Here is a 23497-nt window from a genome sequence, read left to right as displayed (position 1 = left end):
GTTATAAATGACAGTTACACGTGTGTGTGTGTGTGTGTGAGGATTACACAGGGAACTAATAATCCACTAACTGACAGATGAAACTGTGGGCCACTCATTACACCGAAAACAATGTAAACAACGCTGCTTTATGAACACCTCCAGGAATTTTTTTAATGAGGCCCTCTGCGCTTTTTATTTATTTAAAAAAAAAGTTTAAGTACCTAATTCTTTTTTCAATTTAGGGGCAATTTGGCGTGGCCAATCCACCTAAACTGCACATCTTTGGGTTGTGGTGATTCTCTCATTTTGATTCTCTCAGTTCAACTATCATTGAACACGCAGACACGGGAGAATGTGCAAACTCCTCACGGGCAGTGACCTGGGGCCGGGATCGAACCCAGATGTTCGGTGCCTGTAGGCAACAATGCTAACCACTGGGCCACCCTCCTCTCCTCACTTTTTAAAAGTCAATCATCTGATTTTCCCCTTGCGAAGACCAAGAATGCAGGTGAATGATTCATCTCCCCTACTACTAATCATATTCCAGATGGAAATCTGGAGAAGTAACAAACTCCTGGGCCTCTCTCTTATCTCTCACCCTCCAATCTCCTGCTCTGCGCCCGTCTAAGTGATAGATGAAACGATGGGCAGCCCGAGGCAGATCACCATGTCCAACTACCCTCCACACAAACTATTGTGCCGATACAAGAGGTGACAGACGTGGAGTCCTCAATTGGAATAGTATTTTATTACAGGATTAAAACAAGGTGGGGAAACAGCCATGTTACTGTCCTATTGCAATATGAAGTGCATTATGTGTCTACGATACAATCACAAATGAGCCATCATAACGGTTTTTGCATCAGGACAGGTACATCAGACACCATAAAAGAGCTGACAATTGCTGGGAGTCAGTGCTCCCCAGATTAGAATCAGCGCTGGAAGAGCTTCCCTGTCGTACATTCAGCTCCAAACAGAGTTGCGTTTTCATTTTAAGAATTCGAGACACCAATAAATTTGGCATTGTTTCAAGTTAATGCACTATGATAAAAGCATGAACAGGCATACAATCTAAACCGCCTGCCCACGTGGCCAGTAAACAGCACTGTCAGGACCGTCCCGGAGCTGGGCAGGGAGCTTTTCTGCCCCAGCGTCTCACCAGTTTAAGGATCCATCGCCTGACATCTTTTTTTAAAAAAACACTCCTGGACGAGCATTATCTTAGTGTCGCCTTTCACCAGGTTCATTCGCTTTGCGGGGTTGCAGCCGGTTCTGCGGCGAGTCTGGCTTTTCCTTTGACTCGATGGCCCCGTCGCTTTGGCAAAAAGGCAGTCCAATCCTCGCAGGCCTTTCGTACCCTCTGAACAAAGTCACGACGGTAACGTAAAACAACGAGATGCTTCCTTGTCCTGCGAACAGTATCATCCGGATGGAGAAACTCCGTTTAACCAGACTGCAAAGACGTGTTCCACATGCTGTCCTATTCCTCACCCAAAATGATTCCACCAAGGTGGATAAATGTATATTCTATGTAAAATATCTATATAAAAGATGGCATCAGTGATCAGCAATTAAAAGTTGGGAATTCGTCCCTAAATACAATTATTACTACACAAATATGTACATTAGAGCAGTATTTACTGTACCAGAGTGAACTGCAATGGAACAGAGTCTTCCTACTGTGAACCGAAAGATCATAGATGCTGTCCTAATTATGGGTCGAAGATATTATAAATGCAACTAAGTGACTCTCAGGTTTCCCCCCCGCCCCCCCTCCCCCCACCCCACAATGTGAATACCAGAGAAGGTTGGCTAACCCTCATCCCACTCCCACTTTTCCACAGAGCCATCCGTTCCATAGAAAACTCTGCCTGCTCCATCCTGATTCAAAGAAAGGAAACGAGACGCCCTGAACCAGGAGGATAAGTGTCCTGTGGCCACTGGCAGATCCAGGCTCACTGTTTGCTGAGGCTGATCTTCACATAGGAAGTGGGTACGTAGCCTTCCTCCCCATCGCTCCGCCTGACTCGCGTCCATCCATCGCCCTTGTCGTCCTCAATCAGGTGCAGCACCTCCCCCTCCGCCATTGCAATGGTGCCTTCACTATTGCCTGCAAGGAACAAAATCATTGTCAGACTGTTAACTCAATCACTGCCCACACTATCCTTCAATAGGCCGGTCCACTGGAGATGACCTTCATTTTGATTCTCTCAGTTCAACTATCATTGAAACGTAATGAGGTGGTGGGGAGGTTGTGAAAGTAGGAATCACAGAATCCCTATAGTGCAAAAGGTGGCCATTCGGTCTATCGAGTTTGCACCGACCATTTGAAAAACCCAATCCTCACCCTATCCCCATAACCACATCTAACCTTTAGACACTAAAGGGCAATTTAGCACGGCCAATCCATTTAGCCTGCACATTTTTGGCCTGTGGGAGGAACCCAGAGCACCCGGAGGAAACCCAAGGAGACACGGGGAGAACGCGCAAACTCCACACAGACAGTCTCCCGAGGTCGGAATCGAACCCGGGATCCTGACGCTGTGAGGCAGCAGTGCTAACATCTGTGCCACCCTGCAGCCTTAGGCGTCTCAGGCATGACGCAGTGGGCAACAGAGTCAGAAGGGTGTGGGTTCAAAGTTGCAATGCAGAGATTAGAGAAATCGAAGCTGAACTTCAGTGGAGTACTGAGGGAGTGCTGCACTGTCAGAGGGTCAGTACTGAGGGAGTGCTGCACTGTCAGAGGGTCAGTACTGAGGGAGTGCCGCACTGTCAGAGGGTCAGTACTGAGGGAGTGCCGCACTGTCAGAGGGTCAGTACTGAGGGAGTGCCGCACTGTCAGAGGGTCAGTACTGAGGGAGTGCCGCACTGTCAGAGGGTCAGTACTGAGGGAGTGCCGCACTGTCAGAGGGTCAGTACTGAGGGAGTGTCGCACTGTCAGAGGGTCAGTACTGAGGGAGTGTCGCACTGTCAGAGGGTCAGTACTGAGGGAGAGCCGCACTGTCAGAGGGTCAGTACTGAGGGAGTGCCGCACTGTCAGAGGGTCAGTACTGAGGGAGTGCCGCACTGTCAGAGGGTCAGTACTGAGGGAGTGCCACAATGTCAGAGGGTCAGTACTGAGGGAGTGCCGCACTGTCAGAGGGTCAGTACTGAGGGAGTGCCGCACTGTCAGAGGGCCAGTACTGAGGGAGTGCCGCACTGTCAGAGGGTCAGTACTGAGGGAATGCCGCACTGTCAGAGGGTCAGTACTGAGAGAGTGCCGCACTGTCAGAGGGTCAGTACTGAGGGAATGCCGCACTGTCAGAGGGTCAGTACTGAGGGAATGCCGCACTGTCAGAGGGTCAGTACTGAGGGAATGCCGCACTGTCAGAGGGTCAGTACTGAGGGAGTGCCGCACTGTCAGAGGGTCAGTACTGAGGGAGTGCCGCACTGTCAGAGGGTCAGTACTGAGGGAGTGCCGCACTGTCAGAGGGTCAGTACTGAGGGAGTGCCGCACTGTCAGAGGGTCAGTACTGAGGGAGTGCCGCACTGTCAGAGGGTCAGTACTGAGGGAGTGCCGCACTGTCAGAGGGTCAGTACTGAGGGAGTGCCACAATGTCAGAGGGTCAGTACTGAGGGAGTGCCGCACTGTCAGAGGGTCAGTACTGAGGGAGTGCCGCACTGTCAGAGGGTCAGTACTGAGGGAGTGCCGCACTGTCAGAGGGTCAGTACTGAGGGAATGCCGCACTGTCAGAGGGTCAGTACTGAGGGAGTGCCGCACTGTCAGAGGGTCAGTACTGAGGGAGTGCCGCACTGTCAGAGGGTCAGTACTGAGGGAATGCCGCACTGTCAGAGGGTCAGTACTGAGGGAATGCCGCACTGTCAGAGGGTCAGTACTGAGGGAGTGCCGCACTGTCAGAGGGTCAGTACTGAGGGAGTGCCGCACTGTCAGAGGGTCAGTACTGAGGGAGTGCCGCACTGTCAGAGGGTCAGTACTGAGGGAGTGCCGCACTGTCAGAGGGTCAGTACTGAGGGAGTGCCGCACAGTCAGAGGGTCAGTACTGAGGGAGTGCCGCACTGTCAGAGGGTCAGTACTGAGGGAGTGCCGCACTGTCAGAGGGTCAGTACTGAGGGAGTGCCGCACTATCAGAGGGTCAGTACTGAGGGAGTGCCGCACTGTCAGAGGGTCAGTACTGAGGGAATGCCGCACTGTCAGAGGGTCAGTACTGAGGGAGTGCCGCACTGTCAGAGGGTCAGTACTGAGGGAGTGCCGCACTGTCAGAGGGTCAGTACTGAGGGAATGCCGCACTGTCAGAGGGTCAGTACTGAGGGAGTGCCGCACTGTCAGAGGGTCAGTACTGAGGGAGTGCCGCACTGTCAGAGGGTCAGTACTGAGGGAATGCCGCACTGTCAGAGGGTCAGTACTGAGGGAATGCCGCACTGTCAGAGGGTCAGTACTGAGGGAGTGCCGCACTGTCAGAGGGTCAGTACTGAGGGAGTGCCGCACTGTCAGAGGGTCAGTACTGAGGGAGTGCCGCACTGTCAGAGGGTCAGTACTGAGGGAGTGCCGCACTGTCAGAGGGTCAGTACTGAGGGAGTGCCGCACAGTCAGAGGGTCAGTACTGAGGGAGTGCCGCACTGTCAGAGGGTCAGTACTGAGGGAGTGCCGCACTGTCAGAGGGTCAGTACTGAGGGAGTGCCGCACTATCAGAGGGTCAGTACTGAGGCAGTGCCGCACTGTCAGAGGGTCAGTACTGAGGGAGTGCTGCACTGTCAGAGGGTCAGTACTGAGGGAGCGCAGCACTGTCAGAGGGTCAGTACTGAGGGAGTGCCGCACTGTCAGAGGGTCAGTACTGAGGGAGCGCAGCACTGTCAGAGGGTCAGTACTGAGGGAGCGCTGCACTGTCGGCGGGTCAGTACTGAGGGAGTGCTGCACTGTCAGAGGGTCAGTACTGAGGGAATGCAGCACTGTCAGAGGGTCAGTACTGAGGGAGTGCCTCACTGTCAGAGGGTCAGTACTGAGGGAGTGCCTCACTGTCAGAGGGTCAGTACTGAGGGAGTGCCGCACTGTCAGAGGGTCAGTACTGAGGGAGTGCTGCACTGTCAGAGAGTCAGTACTGAGGGAGTGCCGCACTGTCAGAGGGTCAGTACTGAGGGAGTGCCGCACTGTCAGAGGGTCAGTACTGAGGGAGTGCTGCAGTGTCAGAGGGTCAGTACTGAGGGAGCGCTGCACTGTCAGAGGGTCAGTACTGAGGGAGCGCTGCACTGTCAGAGGGTCAGTACTGAGGGAGTGCCGCACTGTCAGAGGGTCAGTACTGAGGGAGCGCTGCACTGTCAGAGGGTCAGTACTGAGGGAGTGCTGCACTGTCAGAGGGTCAGTACTGAGGGAGCGCTGCACTGTCAGAGGGTCAGTACTGAGGGAGCTCCGCACTGTCAGAGGGTCAGTACTGAGGGAATGCTGCACTGTCAGAGGGTCAGTACTGAGGGAGTGCCGCACTGTCAGCGGGTCAGTACTGAGGGAGTGCTGCACTGTCAGCGGGTCAGTACTGAGGGAGTGCTGCACTGTCAGAGGGTCAGTACTGAGGGAGCACTGCACTGTCAGAGGGTCAGTACTGAGGGAGTGCCTCACTGTCAGAGGGTCAGTACTGAGGGAGTGCCGCACTGTCAGAGGGTCAGTACTGAGGGAGTGCTGCACTGTCAGAGAGTCAGTACTGAGGGAGTGCCGCACTGTCAGAGGGTCAGTACTGAGGGAGTGCCGCACTGTCAGAGGGTCAGTACTGAGGGAGTGCTGCAGTGTCAGAGGGTCAGTACTGAGGGAGCGCTGCACTGTCAGAGGGTCAGTACTGAGGGAGCGCTGCACTGTCAGAGGGTCAGTACTGAGGGAGTGCCGCACTGTCAGAGGGTCAGTACTGAGGGAGCGCTGCACTGTCAGAGGGTCAGTACTGAGGGAGTGCTGCACTGTCAGAGGGTCAGTACTGAGGGAGCGCTGCACTGTCAGAGGGTCAGTACTGAGGGAGCTCCGCACTGTCAGAGGGTCAGTACTGAGGGAATGCTGCACTGTCAGAGGGTCAGTACTGAGGGAGTGCCGCACTGTCAGCGGGTCAGTACTGAGGGAGTGCTGCACTGTCAGCGGGTCAGTACTGAGGGAGTGCTGCACTGTCAGAGGGTCAGTACTGAGGGAGCACTGCACTGTCAGAGGTGCCACACTTTAGATTAGACAAACTATATTCAGCTGGAATTTAAAAATCCTGTGCAGCTACTTTGAAGAACAGGGATATTCTCACCAATAATCATCCTCAACTGACACCACCGAATGAAAAGTTACCTGGTCAGTACCACATTGCTATTTTTGAGGCCTTGCTATTGATTCCTAGGTTGGCTACATTACAAGCCGACCAGAATTCCAGAATAAACCGTGTTTGTCAAATGCTTTGGGAGGTTGTGAAAGGCCCTATATAAATGCAGTCTTTTTTTACTTTGCCTCTTAAAAAAAATCTGAGTTGGCTTGTCTGAAGGACAAGGGCAGCAGACACATGGGAACCCCACCCACCTGGAGGTTCCCCTCCGAGCCACTCCCCACCCTGACTTGGAAATACATCGGCCGTTCCTTCACTGTCACTGGGTCAAAATGCTGGAACTCCCTCCCTAACAGCACTGTGGGTGTACCTAAGCCACACGGATTGCAGCAGTTCAAGAAGGCGGCTCACCACCACCTTCTCGAGGGCAATTAGGTATGGGCAATAAATGCAGGCCTAACCAGCGATGCTGACATACCCTGAACCAATAAGAACAAATAACTTAGTGCTGGCAAATTAGAAACTGGGTGCATGTGACTAATGTGGAAAGTCTTTTTATTTTATTTTAGTGTACCCTATTCATTTTTTCCAATTAAGGGGCTATTTAATGTGGCCAATCCGCCGAGCCTGCACATCTTTGGGTTGTGGGGGCGAAACCCACGCAGACACGGGGAGAATGTGCAAACTCCACACGGACAGTGACCCAGAGCCGGGATCGAACCTGGGGCCTCAGCGCCGTGAGGCAGCAATGCTAACCAATATGTGGAACGTCAAGAGAGGCAGTGAGTGACAATGAGCACAAAAACAGGAATGCTGTGGTGTGGCATGAAGAGGAAGAGAATGGAGTAACAGTGCTCTGCCTGTAACTATTGCCAAAATCTCAAATAGATTATTCTTTTTATTCAACAATTCAGCAAAACACAAATTTGTCCCCCTCTATTTTGGAACGGTCACATTTTAAAATCTCACCAAGATTGAGCTCCCATTAAATAGCGGAAGGGACTACATGCACCTATGACCTCACAGAAGCAGATTTTGTACAAGGACAAGTACAAATGGTAAAATGGCCAACGGCCTGAATCTTAGGCCCCAAATCCAATTGGAAACTTTAAATTAAAAATCACAATCAGAACCACAGACACGTCTGATGGGAATTCAAACAGTCAAGTTCGAATATATTGGACAGAGACGAACAGCTGGGGCATGTCTGGGCCTGTCCTCTAAGCAGGAGATTAGATCGGCCCCATTCAAATGGACCAGTTATAGATTGCCCAGGTGAAGCCAGACTTTCTGGCACCTAGATTTCCCGTGGTTACCTTATATGGGATAAGGTTACGCACAGGCCCTGGGGGGGGGGGGGGGGGGGGGGGGGGGGGATCCTGGTGTCCTGCAGAATTGGGTGTTGTAACCCTTGCCCTGTGACCCCATTGGCTGAGGACCAGAGAAACCTCTGGAAGGACACAAAGAGGGGGATAAGGAGGAGACACCCAGAGACCCCCAGACTCAACGCAGCGACAACAGAAAAGACTCGACGGCGGAGCAGAGAATGGATGGAAGAAGCGTGCGAGACACCTTTGCAGATGAGGGCCCCGAAATGACTGAGGCTCAGAAAATTGGACCCACAGCTTGATCCAGCTTATCAGCACAGGTAGTATTAGGATCTTGGCCATATAATAGTTGGGAGAATAACTGTTCTATTGGATTTTTTCTAAAATTTAGAGTACCCAATTTGTTTTTCCAATTAAGGGTCAATTTAGCGTGGTCAATCCACCTACCGTGCGCATCTTTTTGGGTTGTGGGGGTGAGACGCATGCGGACACCGGGAGAATGTGCAAACTCCACACGGACAATGATGCGGGACTGTATTGAACCCGTCCCTGTGACGGCATGAGGCAGCAGTGCTAACCACTGCGCTGCCCAACTGTTTTCACAGAATTTACAGTGCAGGAGGCCATTCGGCCCATCGAGTCCGCACCGGCTCTTGGAAAGAGCACCCTACCCAATCCCACACCTCCGCTCTATCCCCATAACCCAGTAACCCGACTCCACACTAAGGGCAATTTTGGACACTAAGGGCAATTTTAGCATGATCAATCCACCTAACCTGCACATCTTTGGACTGTGGGAGGAAACCGGAGCACCCGGAGGAAACCCACGCACACACGGGGAGGATGTGCAGACTCCGCACAGACAGTGACCCAAGCCGGGAATCGAACCTGGGACCCTGGAGCTGTGAAGCAATTGTGCTAACCACCATGCTGCCCCTAAATTGTGTTTGAAAATAAATTTGGGTTGACTTGTGAACCTGTGCCTATTCTTCGCTCACCTCGTAAATAAGGACATCTGGGTGAAACGTTTTGCGAATAAACTGGTCACAGTGTCAGATAATTTACAGACAAGACAAGGCCCCAGCGATTGTTTTCCAAGCGCCTTCACATTCTAAACATTGTTTCATTCTTTCAGTAAGTTTACCCGTCTTACCGTCAAATGGATACAGAGCAGTTGAGCTTCCTATTGGGTGGACAAGATCATCCTCAAAGTCATCAAACTCGGAGAGCGATGGCGGCTGTGGCAGTGGTTCCTGGCCACTATCATCAGAATAAGTCGTGTCCGGGCTGGTTTAGGGGGAAAAAAAATCACAATCTTTTCAATCCAATTCGGAGTTAGATTCTTGAGTTTCAGCCATGTTTCATAGTGTAACTCTCTCTCATCCCTGAGCCAGACAGTTGTGGATTCATCTGCCATCCTTATCCCTAGACTCACTGTTCCAATACTCCTTTAAAAAAAAAAAATTTAGCGTACCCAATTCATTTGTTTTTCCAATTGAGGGGCAATTTAGTGTGGCCAATCCACCTACCCTGCACATCTTTGGGTTGTGGGGGCGAAACCCACGCAGACACGGGGAGAATGTGCAAACTCTACGCGGTCAGTGATCCAGAGCCAGGATCGAACCTGGGACCTTGGCGCCGAGAGACAGCAGTTCTAACCATTGCGCCACCGTGCTGCCTGTTCCAATCCACTCCTGGTTGGTCTCCCATATTCTACTCTCCATGAACCTGAGAGCATCCCAAACTATCTCCCCATGTCTTAACTTGCATCGAGTCCTGTTCCGCTATCACCCCTGTGCTCGCTGATCTACAACGGGTCCAGGTCAAGCAAGATATTGTTTTTAAAATTCTCATCCATCTTTTCAAATCCCTCACCCCTCCCACTCTTTGTCATCTCCACCAAGGGGCAGCACGGCGGCGCAGTGATTAGCACTGCTGCCTCACGGCGCTGAGGACCCGGGTTCCATTCCGGCCCCGGATCACTGTTCCGTGTGGAGTTTGCACATTCTCCCCGTGTCTGCGTGGGTCACACCCCACAAGCCAAAGACGTGCAGGGTAGGTGGATCGGCCACGCCAAATTGCCCCTTAATTGGAAAAATCAGATTCAACCTGAGGAAGGTGCAGTGCTCCGAAAGCTAGTGATTTGAAACAAACTTGTTGGACTTTAACCCGGTGGTGCAAGACTTCTTACTGTGCTCACCCCAGTCCAACGCCGGCATCTTCATTCGTGAAAAAGTTAAAAACATCAATTAAAATGCAGTGTGCGCATTCAGTCCAGCTAGGCAGTGCGGAGAATTGGAAATGGCATTGCAGATTGGTTAGGGTCCGTGTCTGTCCAGACTGTGCTTTGTAGCAGCACTGGGCGGAGGTCATTCCCATTCTCCGGCCTTCAGGAGTACAGGTTGAGGGAGAATCTGGAGAATTACCCAAGGCAGTCACTTACCTTTCCTTATCATGCGACCATTGTTATTCATGGATGGTGATCGATTACTGTGGGTGATGTACTGCACACAGCTGTCATTCCGTGAAACCAGTTTTGCTTCTGCATCGGTCCGCCAGGTCTTGGAAACAAACCAAAAGTTCATTTGTACAGCACCCTTTTCACATCCAAAGTGGTATGATCTATTTTTTCTCAGTCTTCGCAGTTAGACCTCTCTCCCGCTTCCCCAGCGCAGGGTTTGAGGAAGGCAGGTTTATGCCAGTCTTGCTCTGGCTGTTGCTCACTGTCGCCATGTAACCTCGAGCAGGAACCCCAGGAGATTGGTCAGAAAGCTGGCGCAAAGTCTCCGGACTACTTTGAGGATCGTTTTTGTGTCCTTCAGCAAAATCTCAACGCTACATAACCTCACAATTAATAACCTCACACGCCAGCCAAGCATGACTTACTCCGGTCGATGTTGCTTCATCATTGCTGATCCAAGACTAAAAATACTCCGTCTGCCACCTCCCCACCCTTCCCCCCACCCCACCCACCCCCTCCCCTCTTCCCCCCACCCCACCCCCTCCCCTCTTCCCCCACCCCCCTCTCCTCTTCCCCCCCACCCCACTCTCTTCTTCCCCCCACCCCACCCCCTCTCCTCTTCCCCCCCACCCCCCCCCCCCTCTCCCCCACCCCCCCTTCTCCCCACCCCCCTCTCCTCTCCTCCCCCCCACCCCACTCTCCCCCCACCCCACCCCCTCTCCTCTCCCCACCCCCCCTTTCCCCCCCACCCCACCCCCCTCTCCTCTTCCCTCCACCCCACCCCCCCCTCCCCTTCCCTCCACCCCACCCCCCTCTCCTCTTCCCTCCACCCCACCCCCCTCCTCTTCCCTCCACCCCACCCCCCTCCTCTTCCCTCCACCCCACCCCCTCCTCTTCCCTCCACCCCACCCCCCTCTCTTCCCTCCACCCCACCCCCCCTCTCCCCTCCACCCCACCCCCCCCTCTCCTCTCCCCCTCCACCCCCTCTCCTCTCCCCTCCACTCAACCCCCCTCTCCTCTCCTCTCAACTCCCCCCCCGCCTCCCTTCTCCTCTCCCCCACCCCTTCTCCTCTCCCCCACCCCTTTCCCTCTCCCCCCCCCCCCGCCACCCCTTCTCCTCTCCCCCCACCCCTTCTCCTCTCCCCCCCACCCCGCCACCCCTTCTCCTCTCCCCCCACCCCTTCTCCTCTCCCCCCACCCCTTCTCCTCTCCCCCCACCCTGCCACCCCCTCTCCTCTCCCCCCCGCCCCGCCACCCCCTCTCCTCTGCCCCCCCTACCTGCCAATCCTGCCCCGAAGTAGTAAACTGGATCATTATCTTACCTCATATTTCTGAACTTCTTGGCGTAGTCGGTCAATTTGCTGGTTAGTTTCTGTTATTCTGGGCTCGAGACTGTTTGGGTCGCCCATCTGCGGGTTCCGTTGATAAACATCTTTCATTTTATCTAAAGCTTCGCTGTCAGAGCAAATCAAGGTGGAACATCAACCCCTCATTTCCAGTCCTAGCTTGTATATACACAAAATATGTATACAAAATAGAAACAAATTCTCTCCATTCACGATGCCGAATTGAACCTGGGTTCAGTGCCACCTGTGCCAGCACCTCACCCAATATGCCAGTCTTCACATATGTGTCCTAACTGTGGACAATGAGCACTCTCCCTACACATTGCAGGCAACAATGGCAGTGCCTGCTCTTGCCAGCTGTCCAGAGGTGCCAAGCCACCAGGAGAGAACCACGGGCCTCCTTCATAATCCCCACAGATCTCCAGCCAAGGCCACTCAACTCCGTAACGGTAAAGTCGCCACCGTCCCAGGTGAGCACAGGCTGCTTTCCCCTTTGGGTGGGGGGTGGGGGGGAGAAGTGAGGAAGAGCTGACTGGTGGGGATTTAACCTGAGGGTCATCACACCTCAGGTGAGGGGCGAGGTTGAGACGGCGGGGCCGTCATGAATTAAAAAAAAAATTTTATTTTTATTTTTATAAAGAGTGCCCAATTATTTTTTCCAATTAAGGGGCAATTTAGCATGGCCAATCCACCTAACCTGCACATCTTTGGGTTGTGGGGGGCGAAACCCACGCAGACACGGGGAGAACGTGCAAACTCCACACAGACAGTGACCCAGGGCCAGGATTCGAACCTGGATCCTCAGCGCAGTACAGCAATGCTAACCACTGTGCCACCTTGCTGCCCCGATGGCCTTTATGAATAACCAAAACTCTGTGATGGAGGTGGGAAGGGGCGGTCCGTCAGCCTGGATCTACACTGGAATACAAACAGAATGTGCTGGAGAAACACAGCCGCTCTGCTAGCATCTGTGGAGAGAGTTTGGAGTCAGATGCTTTGGAATTTTACTGGACGTGGAAAGAGAGGAGTCAGATCAATATTTCCAATTTAGCTGGGGTATCACAACACAAAAATTAAAGGAGTTAGGTGCTAGTGGCAAGACATCTCAAGTGACTGATAGTTTTGCTTCAAGAACTCATCTATAGTTTAGCAACAGGTGAGCAAACGGTTTATCCCTGTGGGTCAAGCAGGTCCCAACTGCGGAATGCGAGGTTAAATCCAGGTTCCCAATGATTCAGCTGTTATCATAGAATTTACAGTGCAGAAGGAGGCCATTCGGCCCATCGAGTCTGCACCGGCTCTTGGAAAGAGCACTCTACCCAAGGTCAACACCTCCACCCTATCCCCATAACCCAGTAACCCCACCCAACACCAAGGGCAATTTTGGACACTAAGGGCAATTTATCATGGCCAATCCACCTAACCTGCACATCTTTGGACTGTGGGAGGAAACCGGAGCACCCGGAGGAAACCCACGCAGACACGGGGAGGATGTGCAGACTCCGCACAGACAGTGACCCAAGCCGGGAATCGAACCTGGGACCCTGGAGCTGTGAAGCAATTGCGCTATCCACAATCCACTGACAGATCGTAGCATTCTGACCCACCCGCCAGCTGAGGGCGCAAGAAACTATCCAACAACACTAATCGCGACACCGGACAAGGCAAAGGAGGCAAACCAACAAATCCGCAAAAAATAGGACAGAGGTGCCCAGGTTTTGTTGCCCGTCTGCTGGGGCCGGTGACCCAGAATTCTCAGTTTGACACACCACTGGCCTATACTGTTACCATAGCAACAATCCTGCGCTGTGTTAGGCCAGGAACAATCGCACCATAAAACGCAAATTAGTTTAATGCAAAAACAAATAAAGTGGTGGTGGGGGTGGGTATGAAACCTGCTGATAAGCCAGTTAAGAAGTCTTGCTGGAACTACAATAAACGGACCAGTAATAAATGCTCCATTTATTACCCCATTTTATGGACGTTATTTACTGGAGGTTGGGCAGAGAGAGAATCAGCTTGCTTTTCTTGAAGTGCAAGGGGCAGAGGGAATCGCTATCGGACAGGACTGGTCATGTTTGGTTTTATTTGATTTGAGGGGTATTTAAGCATCACCCACATTGCTGTGGGTCTGGTGTCACATGACCAGGTAAGGACGGAAGGTTTCTTTCCCGAAAGGACATCCGTGAACCAGATAGGCTTTTAACGACACTCCAGATTTTTTTTTATTGAATTCAATGCGGTGGGGTTCGAACCCAGGCCCCCCCCCCCAGAGCAGTATGGTGGGCCTCTGGATTATTAGTCCAGTGACATTAACACCAAGCCGTCACCTCCTCTGGTTCAAGCCGTACATAGGGCCTTGTGTGGCCTCACCTGGTGTAGTGTGTGCAGTTTTGGTCTCCTCAGCTACGAAAGGATATGCTTTCCATACAAGAGTGCAGCAAAGGTCCACCAGACAGATTCCTGGAGTGGCAGGATTGCCGTACCAGGAGATTTTGGGTCGACTGGGCCTGTATTGACTGGAATTTAAAAGAATGAGAGGGGATCGAACCACACAGAGGGGATTCGAAGGTCGGACAGGTCAGCTACATGGGCAATGTTTCCTCACTGAATATATTTAAGGAGGAAATAGGTGCCGAGAGGTATGGGAGAGCTCTGGAGTATGTGTTGAGATGGAGATTCAGCCACAATCATATTTAATGGTGGAGCAGGCTCGAATGGCCTATTGCTCCTATTTCTTTTGTTTCTCTGTGCTGATTTCAGCCAAGGGCAGGAGTTAGAGGGAATTCCAACTGTTCCCCGTGTCCCTGGGCTATTTATCAAGGAATAAGATGCTGATACAATGCAGCAGCATAGTCACCATCAAGACAAAAGGTCGAATTAACAAGCATAGAACACCTGGGTCAGGATTCTCCGTTTGGGAGACTATGTTCTCCTGCCGGAGGAGAATTAGAACGGATTTACGCTCCCAGCGGTGAGGGTAATGAACGAGGGGTACCTGAGGGAATCCCGCCATCGGGCCGCCATTTTAAGTATTGGATGATGAGATGGCCCTCGTGTAGACATTGGGGGAAACTCCTGTAAGCGCTTATCCCCTTGGCCCATGGCGAGGTCCGTCAGGGCCACGCTGGTAAATACCAGTCCTGATCAGCGTCCACCTGATTCCCGGCCCGGAGAATCCGGAGGGCCCAGGGACTCTGGTGCCGGGCCCGCTAAGTGGATGCAAATTGGTCATTAGGATCTATCTGCATCCATTAGCATCTCACCGCTGGCGTGCGGGGCAGAGCAAAACGGTCAGCCCTGCCCCCCTCGATTCTCCGCCCAGTCGTGATCCATGCTCCCGGTGTTGCTGGGCAGAGAATCCATCCCCTGGTTATTCAATCCGCAAGGCCCTGAGTGGGACGGGCTTTGTGTTTTCAGTCACCTCATTCGCAAAAGGCTGACTGCCCCCAATGGAATTTTCGCCCCCACCTGTCCTGTGCTTCTGCATTTTCCATCGGCCTTTTTAATCAGACTACATAGCAAAGTAAATCAAACATTGACCCAACCCTATTGTGGGACTGGGAATCACAGCACACTGCAGTACCCCATCTCATCACACAGCATCACAACCATTGGGCAAAAAGAGTTACAGCCCCTCACAGCAGTTGCCTGAAGTTCACAGAGCAAATAAAACACGCTCTGATCCGCGCACTGCCCCAATACAACATTTACCCAAATTACCTCTGGTCCACTTGTTTCTGGAGCTCCTTATTCAGATCATCAATTTTCTGCTGCAGCTTCTTTCGACGTTGCTCAGGGGGCAGGTGACTGAAGTCCTCGGACACAATGAGCTGCAAGAAACAGGCCCAGTTAGTGAGAGTCAAGGTCACACAAATAATTAAAAACAGGAGAACCCTCGCCTCCCCACACCCCCTTCCTCCACCCCACAATGAAAAGGAAACATGTTAGGGTTTTGGGGCGAGGGTCACTTCATTGAATCATTGAATGAAGCAGTTCGTCCTGTCGGGTCTGTGTCGTTTAGTCACAAGAGAAACTCAGCTGGTCTCCGAATTTACCCTCTAGCCCCATCTAACTTAAGATGCTCATTCAATTGTCTTTACAAAAAAAAAGTTTATTTTTAAATTTAGAGTACCCAATTAATTTTTTCTAAATAAGGGGCAATTTAGCGTGGCCAATCCACCTTCCTTGCACATCTTTGGGTTGTGGGGGCGAAACCCACGCAGACACGGGGAGAATGTGCAAACTCCACACGGACAGGGCTGGGATCGAACCTGGGACCTCGGCGCCGTGAGGCAGCAGTGCTAACCCCTGCACCACCGTGTTGCCCCATCCAATTGTTTTTTGACAGCCATGATTGAATTTGCCTCCACCACACTCTTCAGGCAGTCCATTCCAGATCCTAACCACTCGCTGCGCGGGGAGGGTTTTTCTAATGTTGCTTTTGGTCCTTTTGCAAATCACCTTAAATCGGTGTCAATGTATTCTTGGCCCTCCTGACAATGAGAATGATTTCTCTCTCGACCTATTCTCAATTCTGAAACAACACCAACAAACTTCCTCTTAACCTCTACTTCTGCTGCCTCACGGCGCCGAGGACCCAGGTTCAATTCCCGGCCCTGGGTCACTGTCTGTGTGGAGTTGGCACATTCTCCCTGTGTCTGCATGGGTTTCGCTCCCACAACCCAAAGATGTGCAGGGTAGGTGGATTGGCCACGCTAAATTGCTCCATAATTGGAAAAAAAAGAATTGGGTAATCTAAATTGATTAAAAAAATAACTCCTGCCAAGGCTAAACCAGAGACTTGTAGAAATTAGTAAAAGTTAAATCTACTTTAACCAGGTGAATCCTGTCACACCTTTCGATTTGAACACTTCAGGTTAACTGATCAGAACAGACTAACTTCATTATTTAAGTCTCACTGTTTACCACAGACATTTTTGTTCTGAAAAGGATCATGGGTAAGTGATGGTGTATGATACTTATTGGTTTCACCTACCCTGCACATCTTTGGGTTGTGGGGGTGAAACCCACGCAGGCACGGGGAGAATGTGCAAACGCCACACGGACAGTGACCCAGAGCCGGGATCGAACCTGGGACCTCGGTGCAGTGAGGCAACAGGGCTAACCCACTGTGCCACCGTGCCGCCCCAGCCCCCCTTTATAATATCGCCCTTCACGCACTGGTGAATCTTCAAAGAGGCAACTCCCTTCGCCACGTCAGATTCAGGCACCAGCCTTCACTTCGGAAGACTTTGTGAACTGAACGGCAGGTCGAAGGTGATGTTAGGGGTGAAAGGCCAAAGGGTGAATCAGAGGAACAAAGAGCTCAAGAGGAGATAGAGCCGGAGGAAGATGTGTAGACGGAGTAAGGATCTAATAATGACCACAACAATTTTAACAGAACGTTGGGGGAAGGGAAAGTAAAGATGAAGAACTGGGTAGGCAAGACTGCATAAAGGCAGCCATCTTTGGACAAGGTGGTATATGAGAGTCCAGCACCGAGAGCAATGAACTATTGGAAGCTACAGGTCAGTGTTGCCCAATACCTTGCCATATGCGGCCAATTGATGCTTCACCCCAAATTGGTTATATGCCAAAACCATATCCTTTGACATGGCCATTGTCTTGTCCCCTCAATGCCAGTTCAGCCGCGGGAAATTGTTACAAAGATTTGCCCCTTCCTTTGTCTATATTTTGTCTTTTGAGGTGAATATGGTGACCCGATCGCTACGGTTTTGGCAAGTGTCAAAATCCTATTGGACAACCCTTTTACAGCTGGCAACAGCATCCTAGAAGATTTGAGCATCAGAGGAACGGAGAGTGGGGCAACTCTGCGGCACTGGAAGCCAAGGATAGGTCTTTGCAAAGGAGAAATCAGGAGCTTAAGAAGCTCAGGCAAGTATTAACATGATGTTGTTTGTTCCGTGGATTTCTTTTGGGGAAAAAGGCAATCTGGTTTTTGTGCAGTAGGGGGTGCCGTTTTAAAGTTGATGGTCGGGTCAGGCTAGACGATCTCTGAATCGGCAGCACTTACTTTATCCGTACTTTATATGCATGCAGTAATTGTCATTCCAAGCCTGGGTGTGTTAGATGGGTAAATACATGTCAAATACCTTGAACAAGGTCAAGATAAGAAACTGGAATAAAATGGCCTCGAGAGTCAGAACCAGTTTATGTTTCTGCCTGAGTTACAGCAGGGACGCTAACGTGCACATTTACAAATCTCTCAATCAGAGAATAGGCCGATTCACAAAGAATGATGTAAAACAATAGCTATTCCAAAATAAAGTCTTTTCCGGGTCCACATTTCCTCCTGCAGCTCTTAAAATCTTTGCCGGCGGGTGTGCCAGTCACGTTCCAGTACTTTGCCAAGTCACTACCGTCCATTCAAAGGGCATGGGCAATGGGCGTGAGCGGGCATTAACCCAATGGGCACGATAACCAGATTAATCTGTCCCCACCAGCCATCCCTGCTCACAAACTGTTCCACTGACACGTGGCACTTTGCTGTATCAGAAACCAAATGCAATTTGGAGACCTCGCACAGTGACGACGTAACACTGCATTCGATCATCCGCTGATACAGTGCAGGGGCAGGCCATTCAGCCCATCGGACCTGTACTGGTACTTTGAAAGAGCAGTACAATTAGTCCCACTCCCCCCTGCTCTTTCCCAATAGCTCTGCTTCCTGTCCCTCTCAAATGTATATCAAATTTTCTATCACAGAAGTGTCGCAGTGCGGGAGGCTGCCATTCGGCCCATCGCATCTACACCAGCTCGCCGAATGGGCGGTTCTCTTCATGCCATTCCCCCGCCTTTTCCCCACAACCCTGCATTTTCTTCTATTTTAGCTAACTGTCCAATTCTCTTATGAAAGCTTCCCTTGAACCTCGCGCCACCACACTCCTGAGGCGGCACATTCCAGACCCTGACCACTCGATGCGTGAAAAGGTTTTTCCCTCGTGTTGCTTTTGCTTTTAAAAAACAATTACGTTCAATCTTTGCCCTCTCATTCTCTATCCTTTCACGTGGGAATGGTTTCTCCCTGTCTACTCTGCCCAGGTCCCTCCTGATACTGAGCACCTCGATCAAATCTCTTCCTGGCCTTCTCTTCTCCAAGGAAAACAGTCCAAGTCTCCAATCTATCTTCATAACGGACGTTCCTCATCGCAGGAATCATTCTTGTGAATATTTTCTGATTTCACCCCCGTCCTGAAGTGCGGCGACCAGAACAGCACCCAATACTCAGGCCGAGACCAACCTGAAGTGCGGCAACCAGAACAGCACCCAATACTCAGGCCGAGACCAACCTGAAGTGCGGTGACCAGAACAGCACCCAATACGCAGGCCAAGACCAACCTGAAGTGCGGTGACCAGAACAGCACCCAATACGCAGGCCGAGACCAACCTGAAGTGCGGTGACCAGAACAGCACCCAATACGCAGGCCGAGACCAACCTGAGTGCGGTGACCAGAACAGCACCCAATACGCAGGCCGAGACCAACCTGAAGTGCGGTGACCAGAACAGCACCCAATACGCAGGCCGAGACCAACCTGAAGTGCGGTGACCAGAACAGCACCCAATACGCAGGCCGAGACCAACCTGAAGTGCGGCGACCAGAACAGCACCCAATACTCAGGCCGAGACCAACCTGAAGTGCGGCGACCAGAACAGCACCCAATACTCAGGCCGAGACCAACCTGAAGTGCGGCGACCAGAACAGCACCCAATACTCAGGCCGAGACCAACCTGAAGTGCGGCGACCAGAACAGCACCCAATACTCAGGCCGAGCATCTAATACAAGTTCAACTTAACCTCCTTTGCTATTGTATTCCAAGTCACTGCCACTCTTATGAAAATTTAGGATACCAAAAGTTTTATTAACTGTTCTCTCAATCTATCTTGCCACCATCAGTGACTTATGCACACATCCAACTAGGTCCCTCTGCTCTCGCATCCCCTTAGAATTGTGCCCTTTTATTTTATATCGTCTCCCCATGTTCTTTCTCCCAAAATGAATCGCTTCATATTTCTCTGCATTGAGCTTCATCTGCCACCTGTCTGCCCATTCCACCAATTTGCCTATATCCTTTTGAAAACGATTAAGGCCGTTTCCACTGTCATTTCAGGCAGTGCATTCCGAATCATAATAGCTCGCTGTGTAAAAGTTCTTGGTTCCTTGGCCAATGACATTAAATTGTGTCCTCGCCTTACTGCCAATCTGCCATTGGGACGTTTCTCCTTGTTATCTCTATCAAACCCTTATTCTGTCTCTCTCGAACCTTCTATGCTTTGCTTTTCTCAGCTTCCCGCAAGCAGCCACATCCCTGCGACATGAATGAAACCCTGAATTCCTGCGGGGTACTAGAACATAGAACAGTACAGCACAGAACAGGCCCTTCGGCCCTCAATGTTGTACCGAGCCATGATCACCCTACTCAAACCCACGTATCCACCCTATACCCGTACCCAACAACCCCCCCCCCCCCTTAACCTTACTTTTATTAGGACACTACGGGCAATTTAGCATGGCCAATCCACCTAACCCGCACATCTTTGGACTGTGGGAGGAAACCGGAGCACCCGGAGGAAACCCACGCACACAGGGGGAGGACGTGCAGACTCCACACAGACAGTGACCCAGCCGGGAATCGAACCTGGGACCCTGGAGCTGTGAAGCATTTATGCTAACCACCATGCTACCCTGCTGCCCCCCCACCATGCTACCCTGCTGCCCCTTTTTTCAAAAATGACAGGTACTATTCTCACAAATGCTCTCTTGCCCTCTGGCCAAGGTCGTGTGACCATTCCTGAAGCCTGGTGCCCAGAATCGGACAGCACACTAGCCGGGGCCGAGCTGGTGATTTATACAGCTTCGGCATAACTTCCTAGATTGTGGACTCTTACCCCTCAGTTTATTAAACCTTGTTTCTTATATCACATGGCAATTTGAAACTTAAAATCAACAGCAAGCAATATCACTGTTAACTTGTTTTGCTTCAGAGCTGCCCGGAAATGTTATCTTTCCTTCTCCTTGGGATTCCTACCCAATCATTTGGAACCCCAGTCATGCCATTTGGCAGGAAACTGTTACAGTGCAAGACTAACTGTTAGCATCAAGGGCTTCCTCCGGGTCCTAGTGCCTGCCAATACAGCTCGCTGAATTGTAGACGGGGGAAAGATGGTGGTGCAGTGGTAACGCCACTGGACTGGTAATCCAGAAACCCAGGCTAATGCTCCGAGGATTTGGGTTCAAATCCTACCACGGCAGCTGATGAAATTTTATTAAATAAACCTGCAATTAGTGATGTTGACCATGGAAACTATTGTTCTTTTAAATAAATTTAGATTACCCAATTCGTTTTTTTTTCTAATTAAGGGGCAATTTAGCGTGGCCAACCCTGCACACTGTGGATGTGAGACCCTCGCAGACACGAGAAGAATGTGCAAACTTAACACGGACAGTGACCCAGGGCCAGGCCTGGGTCCTCGGTGATGAGGCAGTCGTGCTAACCACTGCGCCACCGTGCCGCACTCCATGACAGCTATCGTTGATCGTCGTAAAAGCCCTTCTGGCTCACCCAACGTCCTTCGCAGGAAGAAAATCCTCCATCATCATCTGGTCTGGTCTACATGTGACTCCAGCTCCCCAGCAAAGTGCTCAACTCTTAAATGCCCCTCTGAAATGGCAAGCCACTCCGAACAAGGCAATTAGGGATGGGCAACAAATGCTGGCCTTACCAGCGATGCCCACATCCACGAAAGGAGGAGATTAAAAAAATATGTTTGCAGTTTCCCCCGCCCTCCCCCCAACCTTGCAACTCTTCTTTGCTTTGAAATGGCTTTTAAAAAAACCTAACCAACAATAACACATAGCCCCAAAAACAACTCTGACAATACAGGCATTCTTACACGGAATGTCTGTGTGGAATTTGCACATTCTCCCTGTGTCTGCGTGGGTCTCACCCCCACAACCCAAAGATGTGCAAGGTAGGTGGATTGGCCACGTTAAATTGCACCTTAATTGGAAATATTTGGGGGGGGGCGGTATGGTGGCACGGTGGTTAGCACTGCTGCCTCACAGCTCCAGAGACCCGGGTTCGATTCCAGCCTTGGGCCACTGCTGTTCTCCCCGTGCCTGCGTGGGTTTCCTCCGGGTGCTCCGGTTTCCTCCCACAGTCCAAAGATGTGCAGGTTAGATGGATTGGACATGCTAAATTGACCCTTAGTGTCAAAAAAAGGTTAGGTGGGGTTACTGGAATGGGGAGGGGATCTCTTTCAGAGGGCGAGTGCAGATTCGATGGGCTGAAAGGCCTCCTTCTGCACTGTAGGGATTCTATGATTGGTCGGTGTAGGATGGTGTTTGATGCGGCCACTATTTAGGCAGTGGTCAGGTTCATGGTGACTTTGCTTGTAAAGGCGGTAGAAACACGATTAAGTTTCGGCAGCATGTGCTTTGAGGCACTGCATTACAAGGAAAATTTGCCTACTTTTAAACATAATTCTCACAACAAGAGGAAAATGATTAGGGGAAAGAAATTAAATAAAGTTAATGAGATCCTGCATTTGGGACCAGCAAAATACTTTTATCAGGCATTGAATTGGAGGATGCAGTAAGGGTGTCAAAAGATAAAGGGATACTTAGGCAACGGGGGTGATCTAATTGAAAAACAGCAAACCACAGAGGACTTTTTAAAAAGGGCCAGAAGAATTCCTGTTAGTAAAAACCACACTGGCCTTTTAGTTACTCAACTGTGGCAAGAAAACTCACTCAACATCATCATTCAACCCAGTCAGTGGTGCTGTGACCTTTCAAACATGTTCCTGGTGTTAAGCATTCCCCAGTTATTTGAGGGGCTTTTTACAAACACACTGGCCTACTCCAAACATAATCAATGTAGTAGTTTGTGTTGCCTCTCTCTCTCTGAGCCTCAGAGTTAACTCTTACTGACTCATCAGTCTCACTATTGATGCAACATAAAGCTACATTTACCCGGCAAAAAGCCTGAATACATTTTGCACATTATTTATTCCACTTCTTTCAACTCCAGAGAGAGTGCTGGCGTACACTTCCACTCGAGAACACCTTTATCTGTGGACTTCGCCGGCTTGTGTTTTCTCTTTAACCCAGGGGGATTGAAGCAAATCATAAGATCTTGGCCCAGATCAGAGTCTCCCTCTAGAGACACGACCCAGCATCACAAGAATGTCTTGGTCAAGGTGGCTTGGGCCATGTATTAAACACTGACCATTAAAGGAACCAACAGCCATTATTCATAATGTAAAAAAGCAAATCTCTGGGCAGCTTTATTCACCCTGATGGTCCTTTCACCTGGTGGCTCTTGAATCCTGTGCGTTCACCATTCAACAACAATAATAGCACTTGTTTCAATCTTGCGCGCACATTTCACTAGTTTAAATATCTAAATTTCTTCCCTGAAAAGCACATTAATAAACTGGGCCACAAGAAAAAGGAGGAGTAGACCATTAGGGTATGTTCCCACCATTGTAATGGCTGATCTTGGGCTTCAACTACACCTTGCCGCCCACTTCCCAAATCCCTGGATTTCCTGAAAGACCAGGAATCTGTCTATCGCAACCTTTCACTCTGCTGGTCTACAAATCACAAGTTGGCGTTTCCTAACCCAGTGCCAGAACCACGAGGCCAGTATTTGATCATCGCTATGGAGATATCCTCTCTCCTGGACCAAAATAGTCTTCCTTCAGTTCCTTTACCTTCCCATCCTCAGCTTGAAGACAGAATGTTCTAGATTCTTGATCTTTCTGTGCCTAGTCACACAACTGGTCAATGGCCAGTCAAAGGCTATCATCCTGATCCAGGTCAGGGTTGAAGTAGCCTGCGCGACAAACCCTTTCCCGTCTTCAGCACTGTGCTGGCCCGAGCAATGTAACAAGTGTTGGCCAATCGGTTTGCATTTTGGAGTGTGATAATTTTTTTCTTTCCTGGTTACTCCTGCATTCATTTCCTCTTGAACTCTTTCCCTTTTCTCCCATCCAAATCCAAAGAACCTAATTGGTAATACAGCTTTCTTGAAAAAGAAAATCTTTGTTAATGTAGTTATCCCGTAGCACGAGGAGT

General features: G+C 50.7%; 1 protein-coding gene across 3 annotated transcripts in view; it reads right to left on the bottom strand.

The window, feature by feature from the left end:
• Positions 1-710: 710 nt before the first annotated feature.
• Positions 711-23497, bottom strand: part of trip10a (thyroid hormone receptor interactor 10a) — a 130722-nt gene continuing 107935 nt past the window's right edge. For 2 of the 3 annotated variants that reach the window (XM_038784699.1, XM_038784700.1), the window contains exons 10-14: positions 15116-15225; positions 11369-11501; positions 10029-10146; positions 8739-8872; positions 1955-2092 (exon numbers count right to left, since the gene is read on the bottom strand). In XM_038784699.1, coding sequence (XP_038640627.1) covers positions 8769-8872; positions 10029-10146; positions 11369-11501; positions 15116-15225 — 465 coding nt within the window. In that variant the 3' untranslated portion in view covers positions 1955-2092; positions 8739-8768. Of the gene's footprint in view, positions 2093-8738; positions 8873-10024; positions 10147-11368; positions 11502-15115; positions 15226-23497 lie in introns of all 3 variants that reach the window. The other variant, XM_038784702.1, reaches the window with a different exon arrangement.

This window comes from Scyliorhinus canicula, chromosome 25, assembly GCF_902713615.1.
Source record: "Scyliorhinus canicula chromosome 25, sScyCan1.1, whole genome shotgun sequence".
Lineage (NCBI taxonomy): Eukaryota > Metazoa > Chordata > Chondrichthyes > Carcharhiniformes > Scyliorhinidae > Scyliorhinus > Scyliorhinus canicula.
This window is presented reverse-complemented; position numbering and strand designations above follow the sequence as displayed.